The sequence below is a fragment of the Aulostomus chinensis genome, chromosome 17 (assembly GCF_037954235.1).
Source record: "Aulostomus chinensis isolate RoL2024-O1b breed Wild chromosome 17, RoL_Achi_v1.0, whole genome shotgun sequence".
Lineage (NCBI taxonomy): Eukaryota > Metazoa > Chordata > Actinopteri > Syngnathiformes > Aulostomidae > Aulostomus > Aulostomus chinensis.
The window spans coordinates 5,120,074-5,136,970 of NC_141336.1; the positions used below are offsets into that span (position 1 = coordinate 5,120,074).

At 43.3% G+C, this 16,897-nt stretch overlaps 1 protein-coding gene across 2 annotated transcripts in view; it reads left to right on the plus strand.

Annotated features, from left to right (window-relative positions):
• brf1a (BRF1 general transcription factor IIIB subunit a) overlaps positions 1 to 16,897 on the plus strand; it is a 122,468-nt gene that overhangs the window by 102,594 nt on the left and 2,977 nt on the right. Inside the window, exons 17-18 of one of the 2 annotated variants that reach the window (XM_086181890.1) lie at positions 4,743 to 4,794; positions 15,614 to 15,767. In XM_086181890.1, coding sequence (XP_086038016.1) covers positions 4,743 to 4,794; positions 15,614 to 15,767 — 206 coding nt within the window. Of the gene's footprint in view, positions 1 to 4,742; positions 4,795 to 7,096; positions 8,100 to 15,613; positions 15,768 to 16,897 lie in introns of those variants that run through there. The other variant, XM_086181891.1, reaches the window with a different exon arrangement.

The following is a 16,897-nucleotide window of genomic DNA, read 5'->3' on the forward strand; positions in this document are numbered from 1 at the left end:
TTAAAACTCAAAGCAGTGTTTGCTTTTGTCAAAGTTGTTGTTTATGTGCGAGATGACGGGTTCAGAAGGTATTAGTTATAACTAATTTGAAAAAGATGATAAAGCCTGCTGCTGACGTGGTGATGTGTGATGTCATCATGGTACAGGGATTCAGAGTGAATCTCGTGTGCTTTTCCTCCATAACTACGTCCTTCCATACTTCCTGGACTCCTGTTCCCTGTTTCTATTTCATCGCACCTTCCCATTGCTCATCCATCCCCACCTCCATCCATCTTTATTGATATCTTATCATCCTTCGAAGTCATTTGTTCTCCTCACTACTTGTTGTCAATCTGCGTCCCTTCCCCTCTCATCCTTCCCTCCTCCTACTTTGTGCTTTCTCTGTCTTTCTGCATCTCCTTCAGTTCTCTCCATCCATTCACACCTCCCTCCCTCCCCTGTGTTCGGGTCAGCGCCCAGGGGAGCGAGTCTAGTCGGGCACATGCACGAAGCCCTGAATAGATCTCAGCAGGGAGCAGCTCCCCAGCCTGGCTGGGATTTTCCAGTGAGCTTTGAGAAGGGAGGGAGGAGTAGGTGTTGGGGGTGAAGATGCCACATTTCGCTGTTACCCTCCTCCCCTTTCCTTCCCCCTTTCCCCTGGTTAAAGCAGATTAATTAAAAGCTCACTGGCACTCTCTCTTATCAGTAAGAGTCGAGCACTTACTGTAAGCCCCCAGGGACGGCTCAGCGCTGGGCTGGGTGGGCAGGGAAGGGGGACGGGGAGCCTTGGGGAACGATGCTAATTCCAGCTGGCGGGACGGAAGGACGGCTGCTCAGGAATTACTGCCGTGGTACGTTCATCGCTGATTATCGGTGTGACTGTCTAGGAGGAGATTGTGTAGACAGTCAGCCAGTCGCACTTTGGGCTCATCTCACGTTCTCGTTGTTTCTGTCATTTCCGTCTGTTGGCTGCTAATTTGAGACGCTCACCTGAAGCTGAGAGACTCAAAGACCAGAAGTATTAATCTTCAGCCTATACTATAACTGTATATAATGAAGAGATTCACGTTGTTGTGTGAGAGGAGCTTTCAAATGTGCTTTCCCTTCATTGCTGGCAATTTATAGCAGCAAGAATCAGTGATAACGTATTCTGAAACAGCTATTATTACATCTTTCACTTCAGCAAAGCTCCCTGTAATCCCCACATATTTAATTCACAGTCAACATGCTTTAAGTACTGGACTGTCTAAAAAGGGCCACTTGGTTTTTCCTCTTTTCATAGACCTCAAGCTGGGGGAGGATTTTTCTCTTCCAAGATACGAGATTTTTCTCTTTCATGTTGTTCTTCCTGTGTGTTCATCTTTAGCCACACGAGCCTGGATCGCAACGTCTTTCAGTTCGGTCCACACCCAGATATCCCAACAACTGATGGATGTTTTAAGATGATGCATTTTCCATTATGATGTTCATATAAAATATAAGAAGCAGTGAAATTATAAAAAAGGGAAAAGAGGCCTGACTATTTTTTCTACTCTCGTAGGACTAAACATGAACCAGCACGGTACAAAGCAGCAGAGCCGAGTAGATGTTTGCTTCTGGAGTTGCTGGGTCACACGACATGGAAGCTAAAGGAAGGAATGACTACTAATTTTGGATGGATTGAAGTGTTGTGTAATTTTAGCTGGCTTGTAACCAACCAGCAGCAAACAGGTTTCATTCATGGATTGGCTCAGAATTGCATCTCATTCCTGGTTTCCAGAGGATGAGGACCAGGTCTTGATTTGAACTGGAACAGGCAGGACGACCTCTCAGATCAGGTCTGGCATCAGCTGATGATGTCTTCTGTCGCATAAATGTTTTCCATGGAAGTTGCTCATGAGTGGACTGTGGGCCTGTTTGGTGAGCCGTTTCAATGTGATTTTCAAGGAGAGGGCGAGGTGGAAGTACAGTGTCCAGACGTGTGGACGTTTCACTCTGGTGTTGCACCAAAATCTGTGACCCGTCGGGATCCGTGACTACACGTGGCGCTGCTGCACATTGTCTGCATGTTTGTGCTCAACATGCTTGAACAAGAGTGTGTATGTAAACAGCGAGAACATGAAGGTCTGCTAGGGAATTAAAGTTGGAATTACTGCACAAGTGTGTTTTTATTGTTCCAATATTGTGGATATATGCCGTGTATAAGTAAACCTTTTTTATAATATTACTACCTATACACATTAAACGTGTATAGGTGTTTGCATATAGGAATGTGTATGTACATCATATATATATACTGTATGCGTATGCATATATGTGTGTGTATAGTAGGGCCCGACCAATATGGACTTTTTGAAGCCGATGCCGATTATTGGAGGGAAAAAAAGCCGATACAATTCTACAATTTCATTTAGCTGACGCTTTTGTCCAAAGCGACGTACACCACAAGCAAGAATTCAGACTTAAGGAAAAAACCCATAGTAAGCGCAAAAGTGCGCAAAAGTAACGATAACCGATAAATCGGCCGATTTCTTAAAATTTTAACTAAATTTTAAAATTGTGTTGATTTAGGTATATATATATATATATATATATATATATATATATACTTAATTTTTTATACATATAGAACAATGCTTTCTAGCCTTTCAGACTTCAACAAAGATGTAAATTAGAGGCAGAAAATTAATTTCAAATCCTTTTTATTGCTGAAGCTAGCAGCATAGTAACACAATAACCATCCTTAACATAAGGCCAACAACAATGAACCATTAGCTTTTTAAAATAATAACAGCAACAATAATGTGCAAAACAGTCATTCTATCATCCTACGAGTTTGTTCATCATCTCACATCTTTGAAAACAAACCATGAAAAAAACAACTGCAGAAGAATGAGGTATTTTGTGCGGGGCAAGAATTATAAGAACAAAATTAAAATATTCACAAGCCCTTTCCTTTCCAAGTGAAACCATGTCTTATTCCCTGCATTTTATTACTGAAAAAAATCGGCCGGCCGATAAATCGGTCGGGCCCTAGTGTATAGATGTATGTATGTATGTATATATGTGTGTGCATATATGTATATGTATGTAAATGTATATATTTTTATATGTGTGTATAGATGTATGTTTGTATGTATGTGTTTATATGTATATGTATATATACATATATGTATACATATACACATACAGTATGTGTATGTACACGTGTATATGTTTGTATCCACATATATGTATATATACATATGTGTATACATGTACATGTATAATTTTGCTGTAAAGAAATGTAAAACTAAGGACTGTTTGATCGTCAGAATCCCAGTCCTCACTGTTACAGTGTAATTAATAAGTTAAACATCAAAATACTGTTTTCAGGACTTCCGTCACCTGTTCACGATATTCTGGACACGTTTATTCATACGTGAGGGTCCTCACAGAGCCTCAAGGCCACCGCCTGATTTACACATTAAGCACTGATGACGACTAATGATCCTCTGACCGCTAGAAGATTGGTTTCCTCGAAATCTGGTCGGGACATTTCCATTTCTCCGAGGATGAATTGTTCTGACATACATTTCATTTATCATCGCTGACAGTTTTGCTTTTTCCAGTAGTTGATTCATGATGAAATACTTGAGAGATGAATGACGTTCCAATCATCAACTTTTGCTTTCTTTTAAGTGTCTACTTTTCGCTGTGCTAAGAATACTAGTGGTATGATCACAATAACTCATCATGCAATACTCACATGATACTTTACATATGATATCAACAGTATCACAACACTGAACCTCTCTAATAATCAGTATATTTCCCCATTCACCTATTATACATCACAACATCGTAATAGCGGGAAAAAAATACTCCTTTAAAGGCAAAAAGCAGCGATGATGTTGTTACTCACTGCAAGTCAGTTTCACTGACTTTGAGAACTGACATGAAACAATGTACTAATACCTTGTAATGCATTTTTTACACATGTATCAATATGGTATTGCAGTATATTGTTGCATGCTCACCTAATTTAAAGTAAAACAAATCTTTGTTTCAAATGTCCTTTTCCTGTTATCTTCAATTGGTTTGACAGTTAGGAGAGGGTTCTTGGTTCTTTCATATCAGCAAAATTCTTGTGTAGGTGTCGTTTTTTTTTTTTTTTAATGAAGGAAAATCTCATCACGATGAGATCTGAGACCGTTCTGACTTTCTGTAACATTAAAAATTCATGTTAGTACATTTGTTGTTGCAGGGTTTTGGACTTTAATGAAATCCTTGGCTTCAATTCTCTAAGATGATGCAGCTCAGTATTTTAGGGTCGCCCTCCTCCAGTCGTGCAACGTGCGCTCGTCTGGAGGCTGCACACTGCAAAACAAGGAAATGAAGGAGGGAAAAAAGAGAAGTGAAGCTGAGCGCCAACAGACACAGTGACCTCACTGAGATGTAATAATTCCTCCCGAGTGGACGATTTTATTGTTTCATCATGTCTGGGAATGAGTATCATTACTTTCAGGCTTTTAAAGGCTCCTAATATTTGCACTTTTAATTTTGCTGTGAACTCACTGGCATTTCAAACCCGAAAGTCTTCATAAATCCTTGAAACGGTTTCAAATAGTGAATTATTTTGATGTGTTAAGACCTGAACACTTGCTAATCCTTCTGTGTAGCGGTAATAGCAACGCTTTTAACTTGCATGGTTAGATTTCCATTGTGGGTACGAGTAATTGAACCGACATGAAACCTTCCAGTATTAGTTGCAGAGTTGAGGATTGTGTTGTTGTGTGTTGCAGGTTGCAGCCGTTCATCACCGGACAGCCCAACAAGAAGGTGGCTAGAGAGCAGGTGAGAGTTCATCGTCTCCTCGTCTGCTCTTTGTCTCTGTCACTCGCTCTGCTTCGGCGTCCCGCTCACTTACTTAAACCATCGCTCGCCCTCCTGCACTTCACAGCACACACAAATAAATACTCAATCACTCGGACAGATAACCCCTCTCACCCCTCACCGTTTCCTCTCCAACATGCTCGTGCACGCATTTACTGTCTGGTAACAGAGCGACACACACACACACACACACACACACACACACACACACACACACACAATTTGATTTATCCAGTAGCGCGCTGCTTTTCATCATAAACTGTGGGTTCTTTTTAAAGAATAGTATAGAATTTCCAAAGACAACAATTATTCACTCGCTTCAACTGAAAATGTAGAACGAGAATAACAGTGTGATTTGTGTGCACATAAAGAACTGGTGGTAAAGAAGTCAGGGAACCTTTTGAGGATCGACGGCAGAAACTTTGTGATTCTTCCCCTAAAATGTGCAACGCCTCAAAGCTGACGCTCGTGTGCCTGTGACATGTATGTTCAGTAGGGGTGCAACAGTCAACTCAGGAAACGATGCAAAATACAAAACAGGCCTCACGATACAAAATACGAAATAAAGATGAAAGAAAATCAGAAATGCAAAAATCTAATATTTATTTTCTTCTTTAATATGCAGACAAGATTTTGCTGCGTCGGTACAAAAGAAAATGCTCTTTGCCTTGAAAAAACAAAATATTTGTATTTTTCCCCTTATTTAGACTACAATGCAAATACAAGCGTAAAAATTTCAAGTAAAAAAAGGGCTTTGTTGTTGTAAACAATGAGGAAAACTACATTCTTGAATGAAAAGGAAAACAAACATAAAATAATCCTCAGGGCGGCAGTCTGATCCAGTAATGTCTGACCTCAGTGAGCTGGAATATTGAGCCTTCAACAGGTTCGTAACCTTCTGTCGTGCTAGCAGTGCTCGCCGCAGTCTACGCTGTTGTGTACCCACGTAGTTTGCACACGGTTTTTGTTTCATCCACCATCGTCTCTCCGTTGCCTTGTCTTTTACATGGGAAGCCAAAATAAGTCCACACAACCGATTTCTTGATGAAGGAGCGTCCGCTACTTGTTTGACCTCGTCTCCCTCCATTTTGAAATAATTGTTTCGCCGCTTCCTCTTCTTCTCTGGTTGCTACAGTGTTCTTCTTCTTCTTCTTCTTCTTCTCGTAATGTGTATACAGTAGGCGAGAGGGTCAAAAATCATCAGTGTTGGTGGTGCGTGGCGCCGCTTCACATTGTTTTTGTTTTTTGTTTTTTTTTTTACATTGATTTTATTCTGTGCGTCTTTGAATTTTATTTTGTCATTTTTTTTATTTCGCAAAACTTTGTGATGCGAAATTTCATAACACCCCTAATGGTCAGTCATGTGAGGATGGACAGAGACATCTGCTAGCATGGGCGCTAACCGCACATGTTACAGAAGACGTACGTGTAGGATCTCGTTACTGAATATCACCTAAACCCACAAGCATGTCCATCAGAGAAGCAGCCCGCGCAGCCGTTAGCGGTACATCAATCTGCACTGTACCAGCCTGATAAAACTGTGGTTGTACTGGGCCATCGAAGGTAAATCTGGTCCAGACTCTAATGGGGACTTAGACCCCTCTCCCATTACACACACACACACACACACACACACACACACACACACACACACACACACACACACACACACACACACACAGGCAGGTTTTTAAACACACTTCAAAAAGCTGAAAGATCCTGTTCCCTCCCCGCACCCAGTTCAGTCACTGCAGCTGACTGAACCAATGTGTTGTCTGCAGTGTGTAGCATCTTGGACTTGGATACAACCTTTCAGAACTGCAGTAAAAGCGGCGTGGAGGTCTACGGATTTCTGGGATCATTTTGACTCCGGTTTGTTTTCCAAACTCAACTCTTGACTGAACGTGTTGGATCGCTGCTGCTGTAACACAGACGGGTTGAATCTGTGCTTGAGAAGACTGAAAGTTACCGGCGGAAGAGACGAGCTTTCATCGCCTCCATGTATGTTGTTGGTCGTTTGTCGTATGTGTGGCAGAGATAGGAAGCAGCAGGAGCAGGCCGCATATTTCCCAGCTTTGGTGTTGCCGTTAATTCCGACCAGAGCTGATAAATACTTGCGTTTACTGCAGGTTCATTTCACCCGGAACTGACAGCTGATTGAAGCTGTTTCTATCGCAGAAAAACGAAGAGAAACAGGCAAACATCCTTTTCCTGAAAGCCTTAGAATGAAGTCCTCGTTCTTTGCGTGTGTTCCTTTTTCCAGTGTCGTCTCAGCCACGAAGGACGGACATCCACCAAGATTCCGGAACGTGTTTACTGGAGGCAGCATGTGGTTTGGAGGGAGAATGTCAGAGAAGATGATGAAATGAACTCTAGATGAAAGGTCTAGCCTGAGCCAGGTCGTACGGCAGTGATGACATTACATCACACCCGTACAGTATGAGGAGGATATCCACGGTCTAGGGATCTATAGCTCTGTCGTTGCAGCTTGTGTCTCTGCAGTATACCTGAGGAGGAGCCTGTAAGGCTACGATGTAGGTCGGCTACACAGGCATATGAGCAAGCCTTCAATCTTTGAAACTGCCTACTGCCTCAGTCATTAAATCAGAGGGAACTAGTTTTGGTAAAAGCTAAGCTAACATCTAGACGGTACTATTTTTCATCTGCTGACTCATCTACATGTTTTGCTGTAGTGAGGATTTCTGGCAGGTCAAGTAGGAATATGTCAGTGCAACATCTTGGCTCATTAAGGTGTTTGAAGAGCTCAGTGGAATAAGATATATTAGACTTTGGATACACACACTCTGTTAATGATATGAAACCCCCAGACACGTCTTCTAAAATAGTTCAAAGACGAGGAACTTTTCAAACAAACAAAGAAACTTTCTGTGTCTGTGTGGTTGTAGCAGACGTCACCTGGAGACGGATCGTATTTCCTCCTCACTCTCTCTGCTCGGCCATTAAAATCTAATTGCTCAGACCTCCTGCAGAGTGGATGCAGATAAATAAATCTCCATTTAGGCCGTCCAAGAGGTGAAGCTCACTTCGCCTTTGTTTGCCCTCCCTTTATTACCCGACCACAGTCTCGCTCTCCCTCCAGGGTGTTCACTGCTGCAAAAAAAAAGGAAAAAAAAAGCCTGACAGGGTCTTAAAATAAATAAGGCCTTAAACTTGAACGTAAAAATGTCTTAAACAGCAGTTTTAGAGGTCTGTTTTACCGCCCTGCAGCGATGGGCTTCTCTTGGCATGTCGCCGGATTTTAGATGATCCAGAACAAGGTTAGCAGTACAATGTGAGCCCAAGCAGCTGCTGCTGCTGCTGCTGCTGCTGCTGCTGCTGGGGCACTTCCACATCTTGTCTTTCAACAGATAATTTCCGGATGTCCTCATTCTGCACATAGATCGCTTTGTAGCTTCTGCCGGCCCTCTTCAGCCTGAAATAGACCAGTTTTTCCAGCAAGGTTTGTTAATTTGATTTTAAATTGGAGCTTAATTCGTTCCCAGGATCTGACAAAGTCTCACATTTGGCTTTCTAGATGTTCTGCACGTCCTCCCATATCTCATTTTACACCTTCCTCAGCATCCTTTCATCCCTCCCTGCTTCTCCACTCTGCTGATTTGTGTCTCTTTTCACCGTTACCTTTATGTTCCTCTCCATCACCTCATAGAACAGCACAGTGCAGCAGTTAAAGCAGCTGCCAGGCGTCACTCTCATTCATTTTCTACCTGGTGTTAAATGAAACAAAAAAAACAACAACTAAGTCATCACAGCTGAAGATGAGTATCAGCGTTATTCTGTAATCAGATTACAAGGCCTGATGACGGCCAGGAGGGAAACTCGGGGTCCGACTGGACTGGTGTTTTGTTTTTTGGTCATAGATGAAGACAACATCCCAAACATCTCTCCTCTCCTGGAGGATACCTCCCTAAGCTGACGGTGAACGAAATATGAGTGGTGATGTTGGAGCCACCAGGGAAGGAAAGATGGATCTCGACTCTGATTGGTCGAGGGCCAGCGTCGCATCTGCGACACCAAATCAGATGCGGCGGCCATTTTGAAAAGCAAAGTATGTTGTCCTGATTTTACCGTAATAAAATTCCTGGTCTAGTGATTCATAAAAGTAACATTTTACAATTAGGGTGCATTAATAAAAGTTAATGATTAGTTAACAGTTGGTAATGTTTACTTAACAGTTAATGTTTAGTTCTGCTTAAGTCATGCTCATTCAACACTTTTATGTTTAACTAAGCATTGAGTCGCTGTTAATAAGTTAGTTAGTTAGTTAGTTTACCAGAAAGGGTCAAAGGTACAAGCCTGACGATGTTAAACCGCAAAGTTGATGATGAGTTTACAGGCTGTAGTGCAAAAAGGGCGTGATGTTCAACATAATCTGGTGTTGAATCCTCACAATCAGCATGTAAACTTAAATACCATTTTTAGTGACACTTCACCTCCACATGATCTTTTTTGAATGTTCGTATTTGTTATTTTTTTATATTGTAGGCCAAAATTGCATTCACCACAGGTAATGGGTGACGCTGTAGCTTTGCGTCCCTCATTCCAATCAGGTCGGTCTCCTCTGATGGAGGTGGTTGCATAATTCCGATTATGAATGGAATATTAGGGTCCAGCCAATGTGCACACAACATTACATTTACTGGAGCATTTATGGACAGTGGATGGTGGACGTGTAACCCAGCTTCTGATGGGGTCTCCCGACCCTGTATTTGACCTGTGCTTGTGCACTCTCGCACGTTCTCTTGAGCAGGACACACCAGTAGTAGTACTGCAGTACCAGGTAGCTCTGCTGTGTGGAATATCAGGAGTCGGGTATCAGAGCGAGCCCGGATATTTAGAGCCACGACAGAAGAACTTCACAGGGGCAAAAGCTGAAATAATGATGGCGGTAACATCAGTGTGTTTTTAAATAGTCCAAAAGGCTCTGATGCTTCCTGCAGGGACAGATTTTCCTTTCTATCAGTTCTTTGTTTTTTCACTCCTCCAGAGCTTCGTTCTTCTCCTCTTCTGTTGCCTTTAAAAAAAAAAAAAAAACTCCCACTCTCTCTCTCCACCGTTTCTCTTCATGCTTGGATCTCAGGAGTCCTCCAAATCTCCTCATGCTCTCTCCTTCTGCCCTCCTTCCTGTTAATAAAGCTCACTCTTTTTATCCTCATGTTAAATTTCCTCTCCTTCCTCCACATTCCTTCCCACCCCTCCACCTCCCCAGCCTTTGTCTCCCTCTCCATCATGTGCTCTTGGCAGCTCTGAATGGCAGAGCTTGGGGAGCTCAGGCTGTGTCAGCCAGGGAGAAAACATTGCCACGAGGGGCCGGGTCAACAAGGCTTGTTACTTAGCAACCCCCTCATCTCCCCCTGGGAACCGGGAGCAAACAACCGCCGCCATTGGCTGAGGCTGCTCCCTGCTCGCAGCTTGCGTTATGTAATGTTGCCGTTCCATTGCAGCGACAGATTGAAAAGAGATGTGTACGCTTTGGGTGTCACTTGCCAAGCTCCGTCTGTTTGTCGCTTCACACATTTCCTTCACCCTCACTGTGGCCCGGCAATTAGTCTGTACATTTTTCAAACAAGCCAAGAGAGGAAAGGATCCGTTTACAAAATCGAGAGGGGCTAACAACTTGATTTCTGCCAGTGAAAGTGGCTCAGCTGTTCTCCACCGCCCTTTCACCCCCTCTTCTTCTCCTTGAACCACGTTCAGGCTGAGATTCAGGTTGGCGAAGGCAGACGGTGCCGTTAAGAGATGTGGGGATTTTCAGTGAGGCTTAGAAATCTGAAAGGGGTGATGAGGTCACGGGAGTGGGGCTTTGAACTGCAGACAGTTTCTGTGGCGTTGCAGCGATAGTCTGCTTATGCAAGCAATAGTCTTGGCAGTTGATGGCTGAGCCTATTTGAAGTTGTGTTCTCAGAGAAGCTGTCAGGCCCGGCCAGAGGTAAAACCGCATGATGCGCGTGTTCTCCGCTCATCCTGGACAGACGCAGTGACCTCCGCGTTCACCCCAGTAGACCAGGAGACTTGTTGCCATTTAATTTGTTTTAAACCAGACACACGACTTACAAAAACTGGAGCCAGCTCTACTTATTTTTCAAAATTAATAAGAGAAATAAGAGGCAACTATATTTAGAAGAAATACAAGAACCGAGTGTTCGATGAGAAATGCTCTGTGCACAGATTATACCAAAATTCACCCATGAATCAAATGCGTTGGTTGTCAAAAACAAACCCTTTTCATGGAATTCTGCTCTGATTAGTGGGACCTGGCCACCTCTTTTGATGCTTAACTGATGACTTCTTCACTTGTAATGAGCCCGCCCAGAAGCAGTCATTAAAAAGTCCCTGTTCAGATGCGTCCTGACTGATGCGATCACAGGTGCACAGCGCTAATAAGCGTCCAGAAGTGGGATATTTGGATTTCTACCCAACGTCCAACGTCGCAGAAAAGTCGGAATATCATCATATCATCATGGGTGGTTTTTCAGGAAAACGCCAAGAAATAAACCCATTCTGAAGTGTTTTGATCTTTCCTGCGAGTCGGAGCCACCAAACCATCGCTCGCTACTTGAGCAGCCAATTTCTGGCTGTCCAAAGAAGATGGTATTTACTTACATAGAAGTACAGTATCAGCATTCTAAGTGAAGGGACCTCACCTCAACACATTCCACAGCATAAGAATGATATGATATAAAGTTTTATTTGGTGAATTTACTCATGATAGTATTTATTACAAGCACACTCATACATCAGTTGCTCAGTTTGAAACTTAACAAACAGAAGTAATGTTAGGTGTTAATTTACATCCAGGGCGGTTACAAGGAATCAGATCACAAGTGGAGACACGTTGAAACCAAGTGTGAACTCGGGATCGTATATAATAAAGTGACGCCGGAATCTGAAATCGGTTCAGGTGGTAGCAACTTCAACAGGGAACCACAAGCCTCCCTTTCCCTGGCCACAGTGACGGCTTTGAAAGGGGGATCCCAAGGCGAGCGTGGAGATGTGGCTCAGGAATGAATGTCAGAAACAGAAAAGGCACTCAGCTTTGTTGAAGGTGCAGTTCCCTCAAGTCAAAGCCATGAATGGGATTCTGGTTAAATGCCTAAATGACATCAGTAGTTAACCTAGTTGTAATAGATTTCTAGGTTTGTTTTCTCTGATATAAAACAGATGAGTAGCTGCAACTCAGAATTTCAAAGCCTTAATGTGTCTTAAACACAGCCGCTGCTGACAAGTGGCCCACCTGTGGTGGTGTTGAAGTCAGGTGCCATGACGTAGTTCGTTCATAGCGTAACATCTCAACAACTTTTAATCCCCCGCAGATTGGATTTTGTGCGATAATCCAAAATCGAATGTGATTAAAACAATCTGATTGGCTTTTGTTCGAGGGAATCCACGAAGATGCCACCTTTCATTTAAGCCTACAAAAATACCTCATCCCTGCGTCACCCCTCCTGGTTTGAACAAGGCCTTTTCTTCCAAATATTTTGGTTCTGGTAAAAAAATCTTTAATTCATCGTTATGACTCAGAGTAAATCAAAGTAGCTTCCGCCACAGCGTACGAGGAACTAGATGACCTCATTAAAACTTGTCTGTTTTGTTCTGAAATCAAGACCATGAAAAAGCGGCAACTTCTCCAATTTTTTTGTTCATCACAGTTGTTGTCCAGATCTGCCGATTGTTCCGTGCACCAGTAACTCCAGGCTCTCCAGTCAGAAACCTGGTAAAACCCTCCTCCTCAGGGGTCGTTTCCTGTCGTTGCTTCCCTCTCACTCCTAACGAGCCTCTCTCTCTCTCTCATTGGAGGCCTGGAAGTCGGTTAATCGGATTTTAAGTGTCCGCATGTGACACGCGGCACTGTTTCTGCTGCGACATCATCTCCGTACGAATATGACCAGCGGTAGCTTACAGCGACGCCTCCACACACTGCAGCTTTTATCTCCTTTCACAGGCCCTTCATCCTGACCTGTCCAACAGCTCTCACTTCCTCATTAATGTTGAGCACCGCGTTTCTGCTGTTATGTTTTCTCTTTAATTATTTTCCTTCTTCACATTACGGCATCTTGCGTTGAGCAGCAGTTAATGAGGCGACGAGGAGCCTGGTGAGTCAGCAGGGAGTCACGGGGGGGGGGGGGGTTGGTTAGCTTTTGGAACCTTTGCTTTATGTTATTGTGTATCAAAGTATGTGAATACAGGAGGAGGAAAGGTGGAAAGTGTTGGAGCTTGAAAGAGCATCATTGTGTACAGTAAGAGAAGCTGGAGTGAGAAGCCAAAAGAAAATCAACGAGGGAGGGAAGGATTGAGGCTGCAATGTGAGGCAAATTAGAGGGAGAGATGGCAGGGACGAGGGGCCCCAGCAGGGACTCCAGCAGGCTGTTGCTGAGAGGACAGAAATATCCCTCCATCACACTGTGGACCCTCCACCTGCTCCTCCTCCAGCTTTATAATTAGCCCTGCCTGAAAAGAAGGTGATAATGTGCAGGTTCCTCTCTCGTCGCCATGGAGATAAACTGCAGATGATGGATTTCCTCAATCAAAAGCTGAAAAATCTCCATTATTTGGCCAAAAAGCCGCATTTAGAATATTCAACGAAGTGAGACATCCTGCTTTAGGTGTTTCACGTGTTGCCGTACACTACGTCTCCCCAGCGCATTAGTTTGTTTTGATATCTGTACAGTTCATCACTAAGCACAACAAATAAAGCTCGGATTGAAGTTGAGAAGTAGATCTTCAGGAGATGAGATGTAGCGCAGCGTTTCCGTGGGGAAATTTTCTTCTTCTTTTCTTCAAATATGTGTACATGAGTCTGTTGTTGATTTGGCAGCAGGCTTTCATTGATGGGAGGACTTTTATAGGCCGTAGACCAGCCCGGAGCTCCACTGACAGTCAAATATTGTGATTTTATTTTTTCTCTAATAAATACTTTATTACTGTGGCCTTATATTTCTTTAACACATGTGTGATCAGGACTCGCATGCCTGTTTCTCAAAACAGCCATCACACATAGAATAATAAGAAATGTAATAGTGGATGATGATGATGATGATGCTTCCTCACCTCCCCTAGAAAAACAACTCACATTTTCTCATCAGGTTTTCTACCTGTAGTGGATCCTCTCTCTCTCTCTCTCTTTCACACACACACACACACACACACACACACACACACACACACACACACTGTGTTGCTCTGCAGCTGTCAGACTGAGCAGTGACAGCAGGGTTCAGCTCAGTTCAGTTCAACGTTATTAATCCCACAAGGGGCAATTAGTTAAGAGCAGCCCGGACAAAACGCTCTGTAACAGTACCTCGGCATACTTGTACACCATGCAGCCGGAAAGAAGCTAAAAGTAACACGAGGCAGATATTGATGTGGAATAGCACAAACAATCCGTGAAAAACACATCCCGAAACTATTGCTCCAATATTTCACAGCTGAAACAATGACGACTGAGAAGGTTACAGTGGAGCCTATAACATTCTAGCTTTAATATGGGTTGCTGGTCTTTGTAACAATAAAATATTACATAAAGCCCAAGAGTAATGTTTTGTTACTTGTAAAAGTACAATATTGCTGTAATTTTCGACTTCGCTAATGTCTTTCCCCAGCACTAAATTTACCACGCTGTGCCAATGCTCCTAGAGCTACCAGTGAAGCCACACAACTTTAAAAATGGAAACAAACAAAAGTAGATAGTTCACCTTCGTTCACATGCATCTGCTGAAGCGTGAAGTACTCAAATGCTTTTTGTGTGATGTTGAACTCTGGCCTGAGCTGTCGCGTTGTTTGTAGGTGCCACCCGCCCCGGCCCGACCTTTAACAAGCAGACGGGTGATAAATGATTTATTCTCTCACTTCCAGACAGTTGGGCCTCACGTTGTACTGCTTATATTTGGTTTATTTAATAAGTCAGTCCAAAAAGGCAAAAAAAAAAAAAAAAGGTTTTATTTGCTCAAAACTTCTTTTTGTTGGATTTCTCTCACACTGGCACGGTAAATCTGAATTTCCCGACATTTGTTTTGTCATCTTTTCCACTGCTGGAACATGTTCCCTCCTCCCCCACCCCCCCACCCCCAACTTTTCTATTACACCAGTCATTTGTTTTCCTCCCCATGCCCGTGACGCCGGTGATGCCCACATGTCCTCGACCTGCTTGGGCTTGTTTCTGCTCCAATAACACGGTTGTTTGTGTCTCCTGGATACTTGGTTCTCCTGCAGGTGCCCACCAGGGAAAGTTCTCACATTCATGCGTGAAAATTTGACAGCTCATCTGAGACAATGTGAGCGGAGTGAGATGCAGGAAAGGGCGCTCCAATTCAGTGTTTGCAGGCATGCTCACCCTCACACCTTCGCTTTTAATTTCACCAGCCGTTTTTGAACTTTGAAGGGTATTTTTGTCCACGGGCACCCGTTGATGTCTGACCCTTCTGCACAATAACAAGGAAAGTTAAAGTAGAAGCCCTAATTAGATGATAAGGTGATGTACCGTTACACAGGTGTGGTTATGCTCTGGTGAAGCGTAGAGTCACATGGTGAGTTGCTGCTGCTGATGAAACACGCAGGGTGCCCTCCACCCGCCCCCCGGCTCCCACTACACACTCACCTCCGCCATGTTTATTATTTCTATCATTCTAAAGGAAGTGGGGCATATGAGATATCAGCTAGATATCAGATGGAGCTTAGATTTCCCTGGAGGACACCGGCGCCACGCAGAGGAAAATATTAAAAATATATCCAGGACTGCTACCAACAATATTGCCTGTTTGGACAGAACTCGAGCCCCCTGCCAGAGCCTGTAGGAGCGCCTGCCGACGGCATAGTGGTGGAGAGTGGGCCGGTCATCTATGATGATGGAGCTGCAGATGAGGAGGAGGAGGAGGAGGAGGAGACTTGCGTCAGCGCCATGGAGCTTATGGGCAGTCAAGGTGGGTGTAAACTACAGAATCCACATCTCTCCCTCAGGTATTCAGGTATCATACACACACACACACACACACACACACACACAGTGTATGTATATTCTGTTTATATAGTGTCTACAGTTCATAATGTGACTAGAAATACAACATTACAGCTGGATGACTCCTGTCACAGTGACCTTTGGCCTCCCAAATGTTTTCAGTTCATCCTTTCGTTACTCTTTCATACTGTATTTGAGGACGCAATAACTTTTTAATTAAGTAATAATAACTTCATTTTTCGTGTCACACCCTTAAAAACGGAATTCAATAAGTGCTTCGACAGACAAAGCAAAAGCTGGAAGCTCAGGGAAACAAGTTAGTAGTCACAGGCAGTAAAAGAAGCAGGAGAGAGGGTTAGAAGAGCTACTAACCGAAAAATAAATGAACACACAAAAGGATGCAGACAACATTAAATAAGAGGAGTTTAAGGCAGTTGAATTAATTAAGAACAGTAAAAAAGAAATGGATAAATAAGAATAAAAACAGGAGATTAGAATTTAGCAAGAAATAAGATCAGTTAACATAAGTGACTTCACCTACAAGCATGTGGGCTGTGAGAAGTGACTAAAACAAGGGTGCTGAGTCTGCTCGCCGCATCACCTCAGGTGGATCATTCCAAAGTTGAGAAGCCACTCAGAGCCTGAGTCATTCACTCAGGGGTCCAATATTAACCTCACTGGAGACATCTATATTATATCTGGAGTGAGCAAGCAGAGGGAGCATCGCTCTCAGCGTGCAGCTTCCCACGTGTGTGGAGTGCGTCTGCTCTAAACAGAAACTAGCTGAAGGGAGTTTGCACGGCGTTTGCGAAGAATCCATCGGTCACTGAAGTTCCCCTCAGGTTCCCCCAGCAGTGAAACTCGTATTTCAGGAAAACTTGTAAAGTTTCTACTCCAGCGGATGAAAACAGTCTCGGGGTCAAAGTCACAAACATTCAGGACAGGGCTCACACAGCCAGGACAACCTGGAATAAGTCATGGAGTTTGAGAAAAACAATTTCCAGGCCTGGAAAACTTTTTAGAAAGAAAAAAACAAAAAAACCTAAAGCGAGGAAGTTAAAATACCTAAACATGAGTGCACTCAGATTTAATGAG